The sequence below is a fragment of the Equus asinus genome, unplaced genomic scaffold (genome assembly GCF_041296235.1).
Source record: "Equus asinus isolate D_3611 breed Donkey unplaced genomic scaffold, EquAss-T2T_v2 contig_89, whole genome shotgun sequence".
NCBI lineage: Eukaryota > Metazoa > Chordata > Mammalia > Perissodactyla > Equidae > Equus > Equus asinus.
In genome coordinates this window covers 233,850-256,362 of record NW_027225543.1, presented here as the reverse complement: position 1 = coordinate 256,362, position 22,513 = coordinate 233,850, and the positions used below count along the sequence as shown (strand labels likewise).

Below are 22,513 nucleotides of genomic sequence, written 5' to 3'. Positions count from 1 at the left end.
ATCTATGCATGTGAAGATTTGTTGTGTGTTAAGTGGAAGCTGTTTTCCAAAATGTGGAAAGTTCATTCTTCTAAACAGAGTTTAGTTGGTCTTGGGGAAATGTACTAAATTTGGGTTGTTTTATTAAATGGTTTTTGTTTCCTTCAGTTACCAGTGACACAATCTCCTCTCAGGTTTCTAGGCATGCTCATTGCTGGATTACTGTCTAGACAGATGGCTGAAGTCCCTGAGTATAGCTAATATGTATTGTTGCTGGTCTCGGGGCTACATCCTTTTGCAAGTTCTCTTCATGGAACCCGTTCCCATCCTGTTAGCCACGTCCTCCAGAAAGCTGCTCAATTATCTTATCCCATCAGTCTCACTCAGCAACCATCATCATCAGAATAAAAAATGTAAAGTAGGAGTTACCATGTGACCCAGCACTTCTGCCCTTAGGTATATACTGAAGAGAATGGAAATATGCATTCACACAAAAACTAGTACACAAATGTTCACATTTGTCACAGCCAAAAAGTGGAAGCAATACAAATGTCCATCAACAGATGGATGAAGAAAATGCCATTTATGGATATAAGGGAATATTACGCAGCCAGAAAAATAAGGCTATTTTGATACCGGCTCCTCATGGATGACCTTGAGGACACTGCACTAAGTAAAATGAGCTAGTCACGAAAGTATAAATTTTGCACGATTGCTCTACTATGAGGGTCCTAGAGAAGTCAAATTCATAGACACAGAAAGGAGAACAGTGGTTGCCAGGACTGGGAGGAGAGGGGAATGGGGAGTTAGTGTTTAATGGGACAGAGTTTCAGTCGAAGATGAAAAAGTCCTGGAAGTGGGTGGTGCTGATGGTTGTACAACAGTGTGAATGTACTTACTGTCACAGAACTGTACACTGAAAAGTGGTTAAAATAGCAAATGTAATGCCGTGTATACTTTCCAAAATAAAGTAAAAGAATGATGTGCTTATCTACCACATGGACGAACTTTGAAAACCTCAGGCTAAGTGAAAGGAGCTAGACATAAAAGGACACATACTGCATGATTCCATGTAGACTGAATTTCAAGACTCAGCAAATCCATGGAGACAGACGACGTGTTAGTGGTTTCCAGAGTATGGGAGGACGAGGGATAGGAAGTGACAGCTGACAAGGACAGGGTTTCTTACTAAGGTGATCAAATATTTTGGAATTAGATAGTGGTACTGATTTGTACAACCTTGTGAATATAGTAAAAAGTTTTCATTTGAGTACATTTTTACAAGGTGAATTTGGGGCTGGCCCAGTGGTGTAGTGGTCAAGTTCAGCACATTTTGCTTTGGTGGCCCGGGTTCACAGGTTTGGGTCCCAGGCATGGACCTACACCACTCATCATGCCATGCTGTGGTGGCACCCCACATACACAACAGAGGAAGACGGGCACAGATGTTAGCTCGGGGCCACTCTTCCTCAAGCAAAAAGAGGAAGATTAGCCACAGGTGTTAGCACAGGGCCAAACTACCTCACCAAAAAAAAAAAAGGGGGGGGGAATTTTATGATCATGTATATATCTCAACTGAAAAAGTAAGGTAAAAATTTACAACATAAATTCCTTACCATCATGGTGCTCTCATAGGTCATCATAGTTTGATCGCAACCCGACAGTGGTGGCTGCAGTCAGAATGACATCACTGCCTTATCAAACACCAAGTCACATTATCTGAATCTCCCTAGTGGCCTTCAATGCATCTATTCCTATTCAGGGTTTACTTTACCTACCAGAAGGAACATAAGAGTATCAACAGTGTCATTTGAGTCTTTTTATCACCCCAAATACTAAGATGGCATGGTCTGGCATATGATAAGCATTTACTAAAAATCTGATTATTTTACCCCAAATTCTAGTTCTAGACATTTCTTAAGAAAATATTGAGATAAAGAAATGCATGTACGAGTATCTTCAATACAGAGTTTTTGACAGCCAAAAACTAGAAACACAAAAATCTAACAGGGAACAGGTTAATTAATTTGGTTCTGCTGTGTGATGGCATGTACAGGATTATTAATCAGGATGATACTGGTCCCAGTGTAAAGTACACACTCATAACCGGGGAATGGTATCCAGTTGAAACTTAAGACATAGATTCTGTTCTCAGATTTTCTAAATGTAACTGCTCTTAGAGTTCATGACATTTTAGTGTCTTGGGTTTTTCATCAGTAAAGGCAAGAGTACGAAGATCACTTACTTAGCATGAATATGTTGGAGAAATATGATCTACATTAAAACTTAGTAATATGTTGTAATCCCATATAAATATAAATATGTTAGCTATTTTTATTGAAGAACATTGCATGTCCCCTAATTGGGTATTATAAAAGAAACGATTCTCCTTCCTAGAGTAAAATTGTGCTTATCAGCCCTGCTCTGATAATGCTCACAAAAATAATGGGCAAAATTAGATCTTTTGCTTGAGAATGCATTTTTAATTCATACATCAAGAGTTTCTAGAAAAGAGGAGGAGGAAATTTCCCTCCCGCCGAAATGCAGCAGAAACAAAGAGACATTTGTGAATCACAACCTGCGCAAAGAAGCTGATGTGATCAAGCGTCTCATAAAGTGAGAACATCAGTAAGACTCTCAGTGCCCTGAAGCAGCAACAAAAGGCATGTGGGTAAATAAAATGATTCCTTATTTTCTTGTATTTCAATCAGTATTTGGAAATCTTTTTGGGAAGACAACTAAAAATCAGATATTATTCCAAAGTTTTGTTAAATTTTTCTTATATCAATAATTTAAAATCAGTGAATTTATGAAAGAAAGAAACAACTATCCTCAATGTTGATTTTTGCATGAAAACAATTCTTTCCCCTCCCCAAGGTTCTTCTTTGGGGTATGGCAGGACTGAGGAGGAAGTCACCAGGCACCAGGCTGTTCTTGGGGCACAGAATGACTCTCTTACACGACACTCTCCAGGTCCACACCCGCCCTGCTCATACACATAAACAGATGGAAAAGACGACAGAGCCTGGACTACGGGTATAGGTTTACAGCACGTTCCTGGGGTCCGAGCTCTGGGAACCCCGAGGCTCTGAGACAGTAGCTGCCCCTCAGAGCTCCCAAGTAGAGAACTCCCCAGGCTTTCCCAAACTAACCTCGGTGCCCCCTGGCTGGAAATCTTCCTTTAGGGCTCAATATCCTACTTTCCTCTTGCAGCCAAGTGGCTGTGAGGAGAGAAGAGGAGGAAGCGCCAGGGAGCCCAGAGCCACCAGACAGTGACGCCACAAAGCCACAGCCATCACACCCGCACAGGTGAAGGACACGCAACCAAATCCCCGTCACCCCAGCACAGCCACTCACCTGTCACAGCCTCGCAGCCACACCCACGGCACGGAGGCGCATCCCACCGCTCACTCGCGTCTCTCACACACACCCCGCCACACGCTGCCCGTCTGTCCCCACAGACACACACCGTCCTCTGCCGTTCATGCCCGAGAGTCCCCTGAGGACTGGCGTCCTTACTACGGGCCTCCACCCTGTGAGCGCTCCCGCTGCCACCCCACCTGGTTCACGTCGGGCTCCGAATTGACTCGCTTCACAGGATTCCCGCATCCTGTGCTAACACATCCACAAACGAGCTCCACTCACCTTGCAAAGAGGGAGAAGCGCGCGAAAACGGAATGGAAGCCGAAGATCTGGCGTGACCGCTGCCCTCTGGCAAGTGTCGCTCCAACCTGAACCTCTCTGGGCGCGGCGGCTCGTCAGACAGGCCGCCGAAGCGCGGAAGTCCCGGTGGAACTGCAGCGGCGAGAACCGCCCGGAGCCCGGCCCCGGAGCGCGCGATGCGAGGGCACGTGCACGGGCAAACGCCGCTGCGCCCAGGAGGCCGAGCAGGGCAGCCCGGCGCTGGTTCTGAGCCTCTGGCCTGTGCACGCAGAGTCGCACTGGAGTGTCGGGGGGCGGCCCCTGGGGCGCGAGCGCACGGCGGGTGTGAGCTCTGAGGGCGGGGCCCCGGGCGAGTCCCCTCAGGCGGCTGCAGCCTGGCGAAAGCATATGCGGAACCTAACTCCTGATACCGCCGGGGGCGGGCTGGTTTATTCAGAAAGCCTGTTAGCTGCGTTTAAACGGTGTGTAGGAGTGAAGTAACACATGTTTACTTAATTCTCTAGGCTAAGCTATAATAATAAAAATGGAATGAATATTTAATTGTAAAGGTGCTGTGGTGAATATTTTGTATATACTTTGCAATATTGATTTAGGGACAGATTTTCCAAGCATACCCAAAGAGAGGAATCTTAGTAAAATTCTAAGAGTTCACTGGATAATTATTGTAATCATCCTAATCACTTGAATGCAAATCAATTAATAAAAGTAAATCCTAGACAAAGATTTGATAGATTTATTTTAACAAATATAATGAGACTGCATTACAGCCCGCTGAATTAGAATCTCTGGAAAGCTTTTGTTTATGTCTGTGGAGGATTTTGACACAGCCAATGCATGGACTAAGATTTGAGAGTCAGTGCCTAATAACAAGTATAATAATGCAAATAATAACTAATGTATACTTAATCCATGCCATGAGCCATGCACCAGGCCAAGCACTTCAGATTATCTCCTTTAACATTCATAACAACCCAATGGTGTAGGTACTGTTACTATTCCTGTTTTATATGTGAGGGAATGGACGTTTAGAGGGGTCAAGTTACCTGCTTAAGGTCACATGGTAGGACTTGAGCTCATGAAACAGACAAACAGCTTTTCAGCCTCTAGCTGTAACCATCAATTATATACAGAGGGCCAAGGAACATGTTAAATGGCACCATGGGGATTCAATCAGAAAACTCCAGAATGTGGGAAATTCCATGACATAAATGACTTGGGTTTTTTTTGACAATCAAAATGGATGAAACAGAGAGGGAAGAGAGACTTGTAGATCAGCACTGTCCTATAACACTTTGTGCAATCGTGGAAATGTTCCGTATCTGCACTATCCATGCGACTATTTGGCACTTGAAATGTGGCTGTTGCAATGGAGGAACTGAATTTTTAATTTTATTTAATTTGAATTAATTTGTGTTTAAATTTAAATGGATACATGTGGCTAGTAGCTGCCATGTTGAACAGTGCAGTTATAGATCAGACTAAAGAGACAGGTCAGTCAAATGCTATGTGTAGACCTTATTTAAATCCTGAGTCAAACAAAATAATTCTAAAAAGATTTTATGAGACAACTGGGAAATGGCCACTGACTAGGTATGTGTTAAAATTTTTAAGTAGCATAATGGCTTTATAGTTAGGCTTTTAAAAAAGAGACTTTACCTTTTAGAGATACACACTAAAATATGTAAGCATGGGGATGATATGACATCTGGAACTTGCTGTATAAGATTCCTTTGGGGGCAAGAGAGAGTACTGGTTGGAGTATAGATGAACATCACTGACCGTGAATGGATGATTGTTGAAGCTGGGTGATGGGCACATGAGGGTACAACTGTCTTCTCTCAACCTTAGAATAGGTTTGAAATTTTCAACAATTAAAAATGTAAAAAGATATTTGCGTAGTGCTTTTCCATGTATTATCTCATTTAATCATCAGAACTTAGGAAGCAACTGGAACGACTGTTTACAGATGGAGAATCCGAGGCTCAGAGAGATTAGGTAACGTGCCTGAGGTCACACAGCTAGTTGAAGGCCTAGACTCAAATCCAAGCAATCTACCTCCAAATGTTGTGATTCCATCTCCTCATACTCTGTGTGACAACCTGTGTCATTGTCACGGGTTGCTTAACGGTGAATGAAGCAGGAAGGGTGAGGGAAACAGAGTAAACACCATGGCTCTCATTCAGAATGATGGCTCTGCAGCACGTGCTCCTCTAATTAGGAAGAGATGACCGTCAGCCACCAGCTGCATGAGCTGATTAGTGAGCACAGAGAGAGAATGCTGCTGAACAGGATTAATTTGTAAGTTCCAGCTGTGAAAGAGGCTTTATTAACCTTTTTCTATATACCACCAATGATGATAATAAAAGCCATTTAAGACATTAAGTCCATTGATTGCAATTGCTCTTCTCAGGACTCAAAGGTTATATTATGCTCCTTTTCCTTCAAAATATAGTCAATATGTGCTGAGGAAAATTTTCTCAGGGTAGTATCTGAAACAAAAGACAAGTAACTTGTATTTGATCTTGTTAATGCATCTATTCTCAAATTAAATGATTTTGGTCTTTAATTTCTTATACCTTCCTCAAAGGCCTTGGTTCCTATCGGCATATGATGACACGTTAACGTTTCCTACATAAAAGATTTCACAGCAGAGGCACAGCTCGGCCAATGCTTTTAGGCAATATTTTCACTCCTTGACAATTATGATACAGTGAAGTATCTTTCTTAAGCTAATAAATTAACCACTTAGTATCTGTGGGAACTACAAACAAGAGAGATGAATATACTAATTATTACCCTTCGTATCCGGACCTTTGTCTAGGCTTCACTGCTTACTGGTTGTAGCCTATGATAGTAGTCACTCAGCACTTGAGTGAAGAGTCACATGTAGCTTCATCTCTAAAAATATTTGCAAATATTTGCCTGGATCTGTTGGAATGTAATAAAAGGGACAAAAAAATAATGGCCTAATAATGACAGGATGCAGGAAAAAGGGTTATGAATTGAATCTTGAAGCAATTAAACTGTGTCCCGTAGAATTTTATTCCTGGGCTGAGAGTAACGGCCTTGAAGCACTGAGCCTTCTTGCTCAGAACAACTGCCTGCTTCCCAAGCAGCTGCTCTGAATCCAACATCTCCATCATCTCAAGCAGCCGTCACTCCCTCCTCAGGTCTGAGCTGACCCATCTCACCTGAGAGCTGGAGTTGCAGGAAGGCACGAGGCAGGAATTGGAGTCAGAAGGCAAATGGCAAGCGCAGATTTATGGAATGGTGAGTTCCAATAATTAAGTAACCAAAATGTCATACAGAAATGAGATGTGCCACACAAATTGTAACCATGAGTGCCTTAGAGTTTGCTGAGGACAGAATAGGATTACGAAGACTTTACCCTAATGGTCTAAGAAGGCTTTGAAAACTACGGATGTCTTTCCACGTGCTTTGAGTCAAGACTTGTTTTCTTCACGTTCTTATTAAAAAATCCACCTCTAGCCAAAAGGGTTTAAAGACATTACCGCCTTCTAAAGATCATGAAAATTGAAAATCAAAATGACTTTGCTTATGTAGGATCCAAACTTTTCTGAAGTATTTGAGTTCTCTTCAAAGGAAATTTCACACATAATTTGGAGGAATGCACGTGTTGAGGTAAAGATTCTTTTAGGGACATTTAGATGGTGAAAGAAAGTAAGCCCTACCCTCACCCCCACAGATAGTGCAATAAACCATTATTAGATCTTATACTGTTATTAAATAATATGTTTTACAAAAAAGATTGAACACATAAAATAAGAACATACCTCTGATTGTTCCAGAAGTAAAAATATCATCATTTTGTGTCAAAAAGCTCTTCCTGATTGACCACACCTGCTATGTTCCTTGTTCACTGTGTAGTTTATTGCTTATTTCTACAGGCCGGCTCTGCAGATGTCACGTCTGGTTATGCAACAGGTTTGGAGTTTTAGTTTATTTTTGGCTGGGATGGCGTGACAAAGTTTAATGTCTTGCATAAGCTTAACATTTCAAAAATTTTTAGCCTGAACTTTGTTACATCTAGGACTTTCCTGAAACTTTGACCTGATAATGAGGAGAAAGTGAACATTATTCAAAAGATGTAGGACAAGGAAGATAGGGAGAAAGGAGCATCAGTACTGAACCCTCCAGATCAATCTTCGCCCTCGACCTGATACAGTTATCAATGCTGCATTAGACAACCCGGCTCTGGGCAGTGAGCAGAAGCCTTTCAACGAAGACGTCTGGCTACTACATACAGTGTTTAGCATGGTTTCCCAATTGAAGGTTTCTGAATTTAATTTAACCTCACCGTTAGCCTCCCTTAATATCTGGCAGGCAAAGTGTTGCACAGTCTGGATAGAATCCTGCTGCAGGATTACCAGATTTCTGGACTATTAGTACTATTCTCTTTTAATGTCATCGTTGTGAAACAAAATGAACAACCTGAAAACTATATTTGCAAGTTAAGCTGCAGTAACCATTTACTGCCAAAACTAAACGTGACCAAAAACCTCTAAACATGACAAAACACACGCACACCACCCTACACCACACACACACACACACACACACACACACACACACGGGCCAGGAGCCATAAGGCAATAGTTTGATAAATTATACTACTATCAAAATCATACAACTCCCAAACACAGAGGATACACACAAGAGACAGAAAGGATGTGGGTAAGAGGAATCCTCACTTACTACTAGGGAAAAGTATGAACTCTAGGAGACAACCACGCTGAAGAACACTTTACAATAGCCAGTAAGGAGGGTGCAGGACTCACAAACCAACAGCCTCCCTTGTAGACAGACACACTAGGGAAATCCTTGGACACGTGCACAAGGAGATATGTCAATGCAGCATTGTTTTTACTAAAGGAAAAAGGAATAATCTAAATGTTTATTAATTTTAAAATAGAAAAATATATTCATAAAAGGGACTACTATTCGGTAGTTAAAAGGAATAATCTCAATCTATATGCATCCACATGGATAAATTTTGAAGTCATAGTGAATAACCATGCTGAATTGCAGAATGATATGCACAGTCTGGTGCAATTTATAGAAACTTTATAATTTTAAAAAATTATATATATACATTTTTTAAAGAAACAGATCTGTGAAAAAGTATAAAACCATGGGAGTGTATTGTTTAAGGTGTTGTCAAAATCACAGGTGACTCCCTTGTTTAGGCCAAGCCCAATTTGGGTTCTTTTAAAAATAAGCAATGAGGTAGAAGTTTCAGAATATCCAAAGACTAGAGAGTATTCAGAAGTTTCTTTTACCGTCCTTTAATTCTTTCTGCAAAAACGTTCAGACATGAGCACATTGGTTCCATCAGCCTCCTCAGGAAATGTCTTCATTTTTCATGTGCCCGAGCAGATAGGAACGCCCCAGGCCCTCTGCCTGCAACCTTTCATAGAGGCAGACGTTAGAGCTTTGACCCCAGCTAAAATCTGCTCCAAAGTGGGCAGAAAGAGGTATTATGGCCTTTTTCAAATGAACCTCTCCTAGGGTCAAAATAAATTATTGTATAATATATAATATATCCAATCGCAACTCAACGACCTCCCTTGAGGCAAGTTTGACGGGCAGATTCTTCTCTGTTCTTTATTAGCAACATCAGTCAGAAGGTGGCACAGTTTGTGAACAGCTTCTCACGGGAACTTTGCGAGCCTCACTGTTGCAACGATGTGAACCTGGTCTCTCTTGGAAAGATGCTTGCAGATCCCGGGAAGGCTTACTTGAGAACAACTGTCCACAGACAATTCATTATTGCTGTCTTTTTTTCTTCTAAAAGACACAGGAAAATATTTAAACCTTTGGTGCATGTGAGGGGGTTTTCAGGTGTACAAAGGGTCTCCACAAATGATGCACGTCACCTTCGAGGTGGTGGTCACCTGTGGGGAGACGTGGAGAAGAACGGCATCAGTGAGAGTGGAAGAGAAGCTTCAGCTGTACCTGTAACATTTTATTCTTTAAAAAACAAAGGTGAAGCAAATATTGCAAAATCACGGTAACATTTTAAAACTGGATGGTGGACATATAGGTGCTATTATATAATTCTCTCCTGCTTTCTGTACACTTGAAATGTTATACTTAAAAAAATGATAAAGAAACAAAGCAATGCTGAAGGGTGAACAACAAACTTGGAAAAATATATTCAGAACATGTATGGGTGTGGGCCCTGTGGCCGAGAGGTTAAGTTCATGTGCTCATCTTTGGCAGGCTGGGGTTTGCTGGTTCGGATCCTGGGTGTGGACCTACACACTGCCCACCAGGCCATGCTGCGGTAGCATCCCACATAGAAGAACTAGAATGACTTGGAACTAGGATATACAATTACGTACTGGGGCTTTGGGGAGAAAAAAAATACAGGAAAATTGGTAACAGGTGTTAGCTTAGGGCCACTCTTGCTCACCAAAAAAAAAGGAAAAGCATACTTAAAAAAAAAAGGAACATGTATGAGAAAAGGGTCTATTTTCCTGATATGTAAAGACAAATCAATAAGGACAAGATAAATGACCCAAGAGAAAAATCTGTGGAGGATATGAATGGGGAATTTATAGAAAAATAGCTAATGAATTTATAAAATATATAGCCTAAATATATATGAATCTCTCTCCATGTGTGTCTATGTGTGTGTATACACTCATCAAACAAATGCAAATTGAGAAAACAATACTGCTTTTCACTATCATATTGGCAAAATTTCTTATATTTGGCAAAACACAGTGTTACTAATGGTGGAGAAGAAACATTCTCATGTGTTTTTGAGAAGACTGTATTGGTATAATCATTCTGGAAGGCAACATTTTTTACATTCCCTTTGAAAGACCAATTCCATTTCTAGGGTTTTTTCCCTTTGGATATAATTGCATGAATGCACACAGATATATGTATAAAGGTATTGTTTATCATAGTAAAAAATTGAAGAGAAAATAAATTTTCACCAGTGGAAGACAGATCAAATTGATGATGATACATCCAATTGCCGAATAGTCTGTATCAACAAATGAAGATCTCCACAATACAACATAAGTTTAGAATGAGCAAGTGGTGGAACCATGTATACAATACAATTCGATTTGCATGAAAGGCATGCGTTATACATACGTGTGCACCCAAATGTCTGAACGCAGCATCACAGTGATTACCTCCGGGGCATGAAACTGGAGGTTGGGAACAGGCAAGAAACCTTTTCTTTCCTCTTAGACTTTTATTGCATCAGTTAGGACTCTATGCTGCAAATGACGGAAAACGGAAACTCAACCTGCTCTAAGAAGTGGGTGGATTTGTTGGCTTAATGTAACTGAAAAATCTGGGGGGAGTTTCAGTTCATCTTGAATCACGGCTCTGCAATGTCACCAGGATGCTTTTCCTGGGTCATGACTTCATCTTTTGCGTATGTGAATGGTGTCCTCTAGGGGTGTGTACCTGATGGCCCTGATCATCTGGATAGCTCCCCTATCCATTACCAAAGGCAGGGGGGAATGCTTCCCTTTTCCAGAAGCCTCTACTTACTGGCTCTCAAGGGTTCATCAGTTCTAATTGGATTGTATACCAATCTTTGAATCAAACATCATCAATCGTGGCAACGGGCTTGTGGATCAATTCCAGGCAAACAAATTAACATAAAATGGAGTCTGGATGGTTTCCCAAAAGAAAGAGGGATGCTGGGCAGCAAAGAGCAAATATCCACTATTGCTAGATAATGTTTTCCCAAGGGCATGTAATTATCTGTCTGTCTATCTATCTATCTATCTATCTTTCTATCTATCTATCTATCTATCTATCTATTTTATAGTCCACTAGGGCCTAGACTCTGAGCTCCACAGGAAGGGACTATGTTTGTGTCACTCATTATCTGTCCTTTGGGTCTAAGACGGGTTCCTGGAACATGATAGGTGGTCAGATAATATTTGTAGAATAAAAACAAGATGAAACAACCTACATTGCAACCTGACTCCTAATCACTGTCTACAGATTAAGAAAACTTAGTCACAGAATGAGCATCCTCAAGGCTATCTTTCACAATATTTTCATCCCAAGTGATCAGAAGAGAGGCTGATGTAGTGAGAGAGACACAATTTTTAGGAGAAACACTGATGGCTCTTTTAAACATTTGCTGATACTGCTTTTTGTTGATAGAAATTATTTGATACATTGTGTGAATTCATTACTCCTGAACTATTGCAATAATGGTTGAACTCAGCTAATTCACTTACTCTATTGTTCAAATAGCTTAGGGTCAGGCTAATTTAAGACTTTTCTTCTTCTTTCTCTTCCCTTTCCTTGGCCCTCCTTTGGGTACTCCCCTCACCGGGCCACCGAGAACTGCTTCTGCCTGTGCAGCTTGCCACATATTTACGGTTGCCAGATAAAATACAGGATGCTCAGTAATGTGTGAATTTCAGATAAACAGCGCATTATTTTTCAGTACGTGTATGTCCCAGATATTGCATGGGACCAGATATTACATGGGGTATGCTTATCTAAAAGATTATTCATTGTTTATCAGAGTTCACATGTAACTGAGCATCCAGTGTTTTTATTTGCAGTAATTTCTTATTTTTATTTGCTAAATCTGGCAACTCTACACATAATGCCGGCTACCTGCAACTACTTTCAGTTTCCCAAAGGGTAAACCCCTGGGCTTTCTGGACCATGAAATAGCTGATTATTGGATTTTTACTTGTTAGTATGGCTCTTTTATACTTAAAGAGCAATCCTAAAGTAAACCCGTGTGTAACCACCCCCCAGGTGAAGAAACATAGCAGAACGATGCCAGTACCTTAGCGCCATCTGTGGTTCTTTCCTATATCAGCATCCTCCTCCCTCCCTTGAGGGGTAACGACTGGCTTTTTTCATCATTCTCTGGCATCTCTTTAGGTTTGCCACCTGTGTAAGCATGCATAACGATATAGCTCCTTTTGACTACCTTTGATAGCTTCTTTGTGACTTGTTTCTTTCACCCAACCTTGCACTTGTGAGGTTTATCCATGTTTATGAGTGCCGCTGTGCTTCCTTACTTGTCATTGCTGCACAGTGTTCCAAAATGTGATCATACCCATGATTATCCATCCATTGTACTGTTGTGCGGTTGATGGTACAGTTTTAACTTAAGTTGAAAATTTTAGAATGTTTTAAATTTATTGCAGGAAACTAAAATAACTACCATAAAATAGTTTCATACCGTTTAGGGAAATTTCTAATACTTAGTACTCCTCTGAAAATTTCTGTTGCTATATTCAATAATTGGGCAAAGTTTAGAGGCTTATATAAATTGGTTCTCATTTATATTCACAAATTGTTTTTTATTGTGGAATAACAGACATATAGTAAAATGCACAAATCTTAAATATATATCTTGATGAATTTTTACATATGTATATACCTGTGTAACCATCACCCAGATCAAGATCTAGAACGTTTCCAGCATCCTTTTACTATGACTGTCTTGCAGCTCTTTTATTTCCTGTTGCTACCTACAAGATAGCTGTCTGTCTAAATTTTTGGACATGCCCAATACAAGTCTGTATGATGATGGGTTTTGGGCTTTCAGGTGCACCACATGGTGAGTCTGCACAATGCTAAGTGGTTCCTTTAGAGAAGGGCTCAAGCCATTCGATTTCCAAAAGGAAAAGTGATAATACAGATGCTGATGGGGCTAACAAAGTAGATGAACTAATGTTTCTATTAAATAAAAAAATATTTATCTTCCAAAAGGAGGATTTAAGATCAGGCAGATAGTAACATCACATGTCTTTATAGTTAAATTGAACATATAACTCTCTGCTTGTGTATTTATCATATAAAGACAAAACTGACTTATTGCAAATATTATCACCCACTAGCTGTAAAATGCCTTGAACCTGGTGATGTGTAGAAAGTATAAGAATAAAGTTACATGCAAGCAATTTATTCAAAACTTTGAACTTATTGATATATTTTTTATTACTATAATGTATTCTGTATACTGCTCTGTATTCTGACCACAAATTGCTGTGATTCCCCTCAGAATTATGCCACTCTCTAATGGCTACATAACAGCAATGTCTCTTAAAATATACCCAGTGGCACAGTGGTTAAGTTTGCACCCTCCACTTCAGCGGCCCAGGGTTCACCTGTTCGGATCCCGGGTCCAGACAAGGCACCACTTGGCAAGCCATGCTGTGGCAGGCATCCCACATATAAAGTAGAGGAAGATGGGCATGAATGTTAGCTTAGGGCCAGTCTTCCTCAGCAAAAAGAGGGGGATTGTCTCAGGGCTAATCTGCCTAAAAAAAAAAAAAATATATATATATATATATACACTCTGAAATTTATTTATTTATTTATATTTTAATTGCAGTAACATCGGATTATAACATTATATAGCTTTTGGATGTACATCATAATATATTTCGAATTCTGTGTAGATTACATCCTGTTCACCACCCCAAAATTAATTATAGTCCATCCCCTCACATGTCAGCCTAATCACCCCTTTTGCCCTCCCCTCCTTTCCCTATGGCAACCACCAATCCAATCTCCATTGCTATGTGTTTGTTTGTCATTGCTTTTATCTTCTACTTATGAGTGAGGTCATACGGTATTTGACTTTCTCGCTCTGACTAATTTCACTCAGCAGAATACCCTCAAGGACCATCCATGTTGTCAGAAATGGCCATGTTTCATCATTTCTTATGGCTGAGTAGTATTCCATTGTGTATAAATACCACATCTTGTTTATCCATTCATCCCTTGATGGGCACCTAGGTTGCTCCCAAGTCTTGGCTATTGTGTATAATGCTGCAATGAACATAGGGGTGCATGCATCTTTATGCTTTTGTATTTTCAAGTTCTTTGGATAAATGCCCTGCAGCAGAATAGCTGGATCATATGGTAGATCTATTCTTAATTTTCTGAGGATACTCCATACTGCTTTCCATAGTGGCTGCACCAGTTTGCACTCCCACCAGCAGTGTACAAGGGTTCCCTTCTCTCCACATACTCTCCAACATTTGTTGTTTCCTGTCTTGTTAATTATAGCCATTCTGACCAGAGGGAGGTGATACCTCATTGTAATTTTGATTTGCATGTCCCTGATAACTAATGATGTTGAGAACATTTTCATATGCCTGTTTGCCATCTGTGTATCTTCTTTAGAGAAATCTCTGTTCAGATCTTTTGCCCATTTTTTAATTGGATTGTTGGTTTTCTTGTTGAGCTGTATGAGTTCTTTGTATATTTTGGATACCAGCCCCTTATCTGGTATATGGTTTGCAAATATCTTCTCAATAAAGGAATACAGTCAAGTCGCAGGAAACAAAATCAATGTACAAAAATTAGTTGCGTTTGTACATACTAACAATGAAGCAGAAGAAAGAGAAATTAAGAATGCAATCCCACTTACAATTGCAATCAAAAGAATAAAATACCTAGGAATAAACTTAACCAAAGAGGTGAAAGATCTGTACACCGAAAACTATAAAACATTGATGAAAGAACCCAAAGAAGACACATAGAAATGGAAAGATATTCCATGCTCTTGGACTTGAAGAATCAACATCATTAAAATGTCCATACTCCTTAAAGCAATCTGTAGATTCAATGCAATCCCTATCAAAGTTCCAACAAAATTTTTCAAAGAAATAGAACAAAGAATCCTAAAATTTACATGGAACAACAAAAGACCCTGAATAGCCAAAGAACACCTGAGAAAAAAGAACAAAGCTGGAGGTATCACACTTCCTGATTTCAAAATATACTACAAAGCTACAGTAACCAAAACAGCATGGTACTGGCACAAAAACAGACACACACATCAAGGGAACAGAATCGAGAGCCCAGAAATAAGCCCACACATTTATGGACAGCTAATATTCGACAAGGGAGCCAAGAGCATACCATGGAGAAAAGAGAGTCTCTTCAATAAATGGTGTTGGGAAAACTGGACAGCCACATGCAAAAGAATGAAAGATCATTCCCTTACACCATGCGCAAAAATCAACTCAAAATGGATTAAAGGCTTGAATGTAAGACCTGAAACCATGAAACTCCTGGAAGAAAACATAGGCAGTACGATCTTTGACGTCGGTCCTAGCAGCATATTTTCAAGTCACACGTCTGTCCGGGCAAGGGAAACTAAAGAAAAAATGAACAAGTGGGACTACATCAGACTAAAAAGCTTCTGCACAGCAAAGGAAACCATGTGAAATTTCTGAATGCTCACTAGAGATACGTTGTTCAGACAGATCTCTCCAGTATTTTACATTTTCAGCATGGGAAGGAAAGAGAACTCAAGCACTGAGAGTTTTAGTGAATCTTAAGGAAAAGTATTCACGTGTTAAATGAAATGATTTTGTGTGCACATGCAATACATGTTGAAGAGGAAGAGAGGGAAGAAGAAAGTGGATGGGCACTGAACAATGTTTTATTTCTATAAATGTGGAGCTTACAATTGAGAATCTCTTGCAGGAAAGATTCCAGGTCAAGATGTACGCTGTGACACATGATTAATCCCCACTCTCTCATCTCCCACTGAAATTCCAACACAGACACTTTTCAAAATCACAGAACTATATCTGTAGAAAACGATTACAGTCTCGTCAGTGTGCCAGAAATTTTGAGGACTACCTGGAAAATAGAAAGCAAATGGGTTGAAATTTCCTGTAAAAATCAAAAGAGAAGAAATTGCATCTCAGGACACCAAAGCCAAGCCAGGTTCTTTCTAGGAAGCCTCAGATAAGCTCTAGGCTCAGCATCAGCGGATTCAAAGGGAGGAGCTGGCTGTGGAGCAACCATCAGTGGAGTTCCCTCAAGATGCTTCCTCGTGAGAGTATTTGGGCCTGAGAGAAAAACCAAAGCCAGACTTGTAGTAATGTCAGAATTTAGACCCAAAAAAGCATTAAAACAAGATACTTTATAATATTAAAGGGGGAATTTGCAATGAAGGTATAAAATCTCTGCACCAAATAACATAGCATCAATATCGATCAAGCAACAACTGTAGGAGATGCAAGGAGAAATAGAAACCCACTAGAGATGGAGCCTTCAGTTCACCTCTCTCGATCTATTTTAGAGCAAGTAGACAAAAGTAAGAAAATAGAAGAAAGTGCAGTAATGTCTTCAAAGGTCTAGGGAAAGACTTTTTGAATTTAGCCTTATTGTTAATTAAGCATCAGGATAAAATGAAGACATCTGGAAATTAAAAAGTTACCATTCAGTCTCCCCACGAGAAAACAATTACTTGAAGTTCTTCAGGCCAAAAATGGGAAACCAAGACATCAGATTGTACATAATGGTGGCAACTAAGTACAACCAGAAAAAATAAAAGAAAAATTTAAGCAGCAAACTTTTAATGTCGTAGCCTTCAGTTTCCTTCTAAATTAGTTCAATCGCAATGTTTGGTTTGCGGTGAATAATACTTATGTAATCTTAATATTGTACATGCCGTGTATTGGTTTTCACTTTTGGGTGTCAAACAATGTCAAAAGCACAGAAGATTTAATAATTATATTACAGAAGAGCAAGTAAATCTCATAAATCTTGGCAATTTAAAGATTACGTGGCAGGGTATCTCAGCCAACAAATTCAAGTGTATAAGAAATATCACTTTATTTTCTACATTTCAGTTTAATTTCCACCTCTGGGAAATATTCTCTTTCTCCCTCTACCTCTCTCATAAGACCTGCTTGATGGGAAATGTAACCACAGACATTCCTGGGCTTTCTCTGCCCTCCTGGGGTCCCACCAAGGTATGCAGTTGCCAAATATTCAGAGAGAAGGGCGCCCCCCAGGCTTCAGTGATCTGCACACCCGGGTAACCGGGAGCCTCCATGAATGACTCTTTGCAGCGCAGCAGATCTCTGCTCCTTTGGGGCTCCACGCGCGGCATGGGAGTCTCAGCTGAGGTTGGAACCCTGTGCTAGGGTCCTGCTTTCCCCAAATAGCTGACACCACTACCTTTTCTGAGGTTTGCCCCTCCTAGGGCTCCACCATGGAGCAGTGTTTGTTTCCCACGTAGCTTCTCAGCACCGCTCCGGCCCTCGCGGACCTCCGACGGGGGAGCCTCTCCTGCCCCTGCTCCTCCAGGGCCCCTGCGTCCTCCTGAACGTCGTGTGCTCCTCGCTGAGCTCAGGTGTGTGGACAAGTAAAACAGGCAAACATTTGACTGGCTAACTCTGCCCTCCTCCCTGCCCTGTGCCTCTCCTGAGGCAATAAAATTCACAGCATGTTACTGCTTGAATGGAAAAATGGAAAAGGGGAAACATGAATTAAGATCACACAGTATTTTTCAGACAATATTAACATAACTGAGAACAATAGGGAGGTAACTAGAGAGAAGAGGAGTAGAAGGGTAGTGTTCTTGCCTTTCATTGTGGATACTGAATCCATAGTAAATTTGATAAATCAAGAATTAAACATTTATATATGCTATTTAGAGTAAATAAGGCAATGACTAGAAAATAAAAATATAAACAATATAATCCAGAGGTGGAAGGGGAGTTAAATCATGATAAATTCTTAGTCCCTCAGAGTGGAATATCAATAGATTCTGTATAAACTTGATAAAACTTGAAGAAATATGATATAAAACTAAACTAAAAACTATTAACAGAGGTGATTTCTGGGAAATGAGTTAGGGCCTAGGGAGAAGAGGAGAAAACTGGGAAGAGGAGGGAGACTTTGTTATTTTCATTTTAAGCTTTTTTATTTTAATTTTTTTAATGATGCAATCCTTTTCTAACAAAAATTAGGTTAGTTAAAAATAAATGACTATTTTAACACACTGCCTCATCAACATTTATAAGACATACTTAATAAAGAATTCACACATTAAAATGTGCCTATGGGCACTAGGCCTTTACTTTAAAAATTCACTATTAAATTCCTTCCCATATTAGGAAGAGCTGCTAAAAAATCCACACCGAAAAACAAACCCCCTTAGCTTTATATAGATAAACAAATAATTTAGCCAAAAAGAAATACTTGAGAAACGACTAGAAGGAAACACTAACAAAAATTAGCAAGAGTGACAAGGCAATGGTAATGAGCACGCCGTCTTTCAAAAGAAGAAATCATTCAAAATATTTCTTTATCAGAGTCGCAAAAAAAATCATGTCCTCTGGTACAGTAAAACCACTTTAAAGATATATTCCAGCACCCTGCTAAATTCCATCAAAGTTCCTGTATGTAATCTCTATCAGTGCACACTACACTATATATTTACTCCTGAGATCTAAACTTCATGTAAAACTACACATCATCCTGAATAAGAGAGAGTGCAAGATGGCACAGGCAAGCACACAGACTCAGTGCCCTCTTCACAGTCTACTTTCCTTCAGAAGGTGGGCAAGTTCCTTTACCTCCAGCTCTTGTTTTTCTCCTCTGCCAATATGGAACTTCCAAATCGAGGTCTTATGAGGCTTTCCACATATGCCAAGAAGGAACCCAGCTACCAGGCAAAGAAGTCCAAGAGAGACCAAATGGAGAATCTGCTGGGGAAGGAAAGCCTAACCAAAGGGAGAGAATGGCCCCACTTGATAGTCAGCAACTGGGTCCACAAAGATGAGCGAGACGGCCGTGGATTCTCTCACTCTAGTGGGAGAATGAGAAGAGAGAATTAGAAAGGGGATCAATACCCATCCCAGCCAGTGCCTGGCCCTTTGAGCCAACCCAGCTGAGAACACAGACATGAAACACAGATGACTTGTTCCACTGAGGTCTGCCCAAATTCCTGACCCACTGAATCAAGAGCAAATAAAATGGTGGTTGTTTTATGCTGCACATTTTGGGGTAATCTGCTACAAAGGAATAAGTAACGCATATAGTCCCCTTTGTGTATTCTCATTCATGATACTGTTTGTGTCTTCTTTTTTTGATCAATCTTGCTAGAGTTTTATCTATTTTAATTTTTTCAAAGAATGAAGTTTTAACTTTGTCGATTTTCTTATTGTATCTTTACTTTCTATTTCACTGGTTTGTGTACTTTCTTTTACTATCTTTCTATTTTCTTTGACTTTACTCAGTTATTATTTTTCTAATTTCTTAAGAGGGACACATATTAATTTTAAGATTTTCTTCTTTTCTAATATAAGCATTTAAAATTTCTTTCAAAATTCCTTTCAAAGCACCTAATCCCACTAGTCTTGATTTGCTTCTTCATTATCTTTTGGTTTTAGACATTTACATTTTCCATCATAAGTTTCATCTTAAACCCAGAAGTTACTACACAGGGATTTTAAATTTATTTTTCGCTTTTAATTTCTAACTTTCTTGAGTCTATGCAGTTTGTTGAAGTTTTCTTCATGGCCTAGTGTGTGATCATTTGTAACTCCTCCATACGTGCTCAAGGAAAATATGTGTTCTCTGATTATTGAATGTCCATTCGGTCAAGTTGGTTAATGCTTTTGTTGAGATCTTCTTTATATCGTTGCTGAATTGTGTCTGTTTGGTCAATCAGTGCTGAGAGAGGTGTGTTGAATCACTCACGATAACGGCGGATTCATCATTTTTTCTCTGTAGTTCTGTAGATTTTTGCTTCATCAATAGTGAGCCTATTTTATTAGCTCCATACATGTTTAAAATTGCTCTAGCTTGGCGAATAGAATGTTTTATCATTGCACCATGACCCTCTCTGTTCCTAACAATGTGCCAGCTTTCTTTTGGAAAACTGCTTGGCAATTTCTTATAAAGTTAAGCATACCCAGAATGACCCAGAAATACCACATCTATATTTCCCCAAGAGAAATAAAACATGCCCACAAAAAAGACTTGTACAAGAATGTTTATAGCAACTGTTGACCTTAAACAGACAGTCAGTTATTTCTCCAGCAAAAATGGGTTTATGGGGGACCAGGAAAGAATTGCAGTTCAAAGTCTGAAACCATCTCGAGCCAGGTGCAAGTCGCTAGCAGCATGGAGGAGAAACTCTATTCTGGGAGGAAGAGCAAGTTGGGACGGCCATTGTAAACATGGAGTCCAGAGGTATAGCAGCGTTTCACTAGCTGAGTTGTGATAGTCTCTCATTGGCTGAGCTTCTTGGTCAAGAAGAAGTCTGTCTTCTTCCTGTTGGGCTCTGCTAGAAGGTAGGGTGTGAGAGCTCCGCCTTTGGGCCCCAAGACTCCAATTTAATGAAGTTTCTATTTATTAATTTCCACACAACTTTATTCATAATCGCTAAAAACGGAAACAATCCAGATGTCCAGCAATGGGTGAATGGGTAGACAAAGTATTCGATGGAATACTTTTCAGCAATAAAATCCAACTCCTGATCACGCAACAGTAGGGATGGATCTGGAAAGCATGGTTAGAGAAAGAAGGCCCACCTGGGAGAGGACCTACCCCCTTTATGTGTGTGGTGATGGAAATCAGAGCAGAGGTTGGCTGCCTAACAGTGGGCGCCTGGAAAGGGGATGAGGGAACTCTCAGTGATGGAAATACTCTGTATCCCGATTGGGTGGTGCTTACACAGCTGTTTACGTTTAGCAAAACTCATCAAATCACACACTAAAAGATCAATCCTTTCCACGGTATTTAAATTTTACCTCAATAAAAAGCGGATGGGAAAAAAAAAGCCTGGCGATGTTGGAAAGTAACGCTAAGCGATGTAAGGAGAAATCTGCGGTAGTAAACCCTTTTTAAAAAATATTAAGTGAAGAAAACGTTCCAATAAGCTGAGCTGTATTTGTGTGACTAAATAAGGACGTTAAAAAGCCCTGCAAACAGTGAATCCCTTCTGCTCCGAGGAGCGCTTTCATTTTTCCTCGGATGCTGGGGCCCTGGAGCTCCGGTCGGATTAGGGACCCTAACGCCTCACCTGCGCCCCGGCCCCGCCCCTCAGGCATAATCCCGTCGTACCCGCCCATCCTTTGAACCGTGCGTTCACCTTTCAATCAGTTCGAATAGCACAGGGAGAGAACCAATCGCAAGCCTCGTGGGAGAGAAGGGGCGGGCCCCTTTCCCGCAGGGGTTGCTCAAAGGCCCTCCAATCAGAGGCTGGGTGTGGGAAGTTCGGATTCTGGGCGGCTGAGGTGTAGGCGGCACTGCTCCGAGGCGGCGGCGGCGGCTCTCCAGACAGGGAGCGTTCCTTTCCTTTTGGTTTGACTGAGGTTTCACGCGACAGGCTGCCTGAGGAAGGTGAGTGCTGGGAGCTGGAGGAAGGGCGCTGGCTCGCCTCCTCCTAGAAGGTCTGGAAGGGTCTGAGGTGGGCAGTGGCGAGCTGGACGCCGCTTGGGGGAGGCTCCTCTAGGACCACTTACCTGTCCTTCCCGCAGCCGATGGCTCCGTCCTCCAGAAGAGTAAGTATTTGTTGCCATAATCTATGCAGCAGTCAGCGTTTCACCACTGGGCCGTGATTGGCCTCTGGGGCGGGACGATGCTTAGCATCCTTGGCCCCGACCTTCAATTCCAGTAGCTGCTCCCAGAGCCAGCGACAACTAAACCCGCCCTGGTTGGGAACCTCTAGGCAAGCAAGACGAAGGCATTCTAGACTTTCAAGCTGGAAGAAACTCCACTCAGCCAAGAGGGGAACTTAGATGTCCTGTATGTGAAGAGCCAGGCTGCGGGGCTTGAGATCCCAGCTCCAGCGCCTGTTGGCAGTTCTCTCCCTCACCTGTGTAACAGCGATGACACTAACCACCTGTGCTGGTTTAGGTGACAATTAAACACGCCTTTACTATTAACTCGAGCTTTTGCACACACCCTGTCTCTCTTTGTGGAGCATAGTCCTATGCAGTATTTTAAAATAACTAATGGTTTATTGTTTAACATTTAGCACATTAATACTTGCAGGAGGTGGCAAGTCAAATAGTAGAGGAGCATGCTTACTGAAAAGTAGAGTCCTTTGTCACTTCCCCTGGGCTCTTAC

General features: G+C 40.8%; 1 protein-coding gene across 14 annotated transcripts in view; it reads right to left on the bottom strand.

Moving 5' to 3' along the window:
* The window catches only part of LOC106836995 (serine/threonine-protein phosphatase 2A regulatory subunit B'' subunit beta-like), a 94,747-nt gene that overhangs the window by 24,906 nt on the left and 47,328 nt on the right, over positions 1 to 22,513 (bottom strand). For 3 of the 14 annotated variants that reach the window (XR_011501445.1, XM_070503920.1, XM_070503924.1), the window contains one exon: positions 8,920 to 9,557. The exons of 7 other annotated variants lie outside the window; for them this stretch is intronic. Coding sequence is in view for 3 of the 7 variants with exons in the window: in XM_070503924.1 (XP_070360025.1) it covers positions 9,501 to 9,557 (57 nt within the window). In the remaining 4 variants the exon portion in view is untranslated. 4 more of the 14 variants (XR_011501446.1, XM_070503921.1, XM_070503925.1 and 1 more) reach the window with 2 other exon arrangements.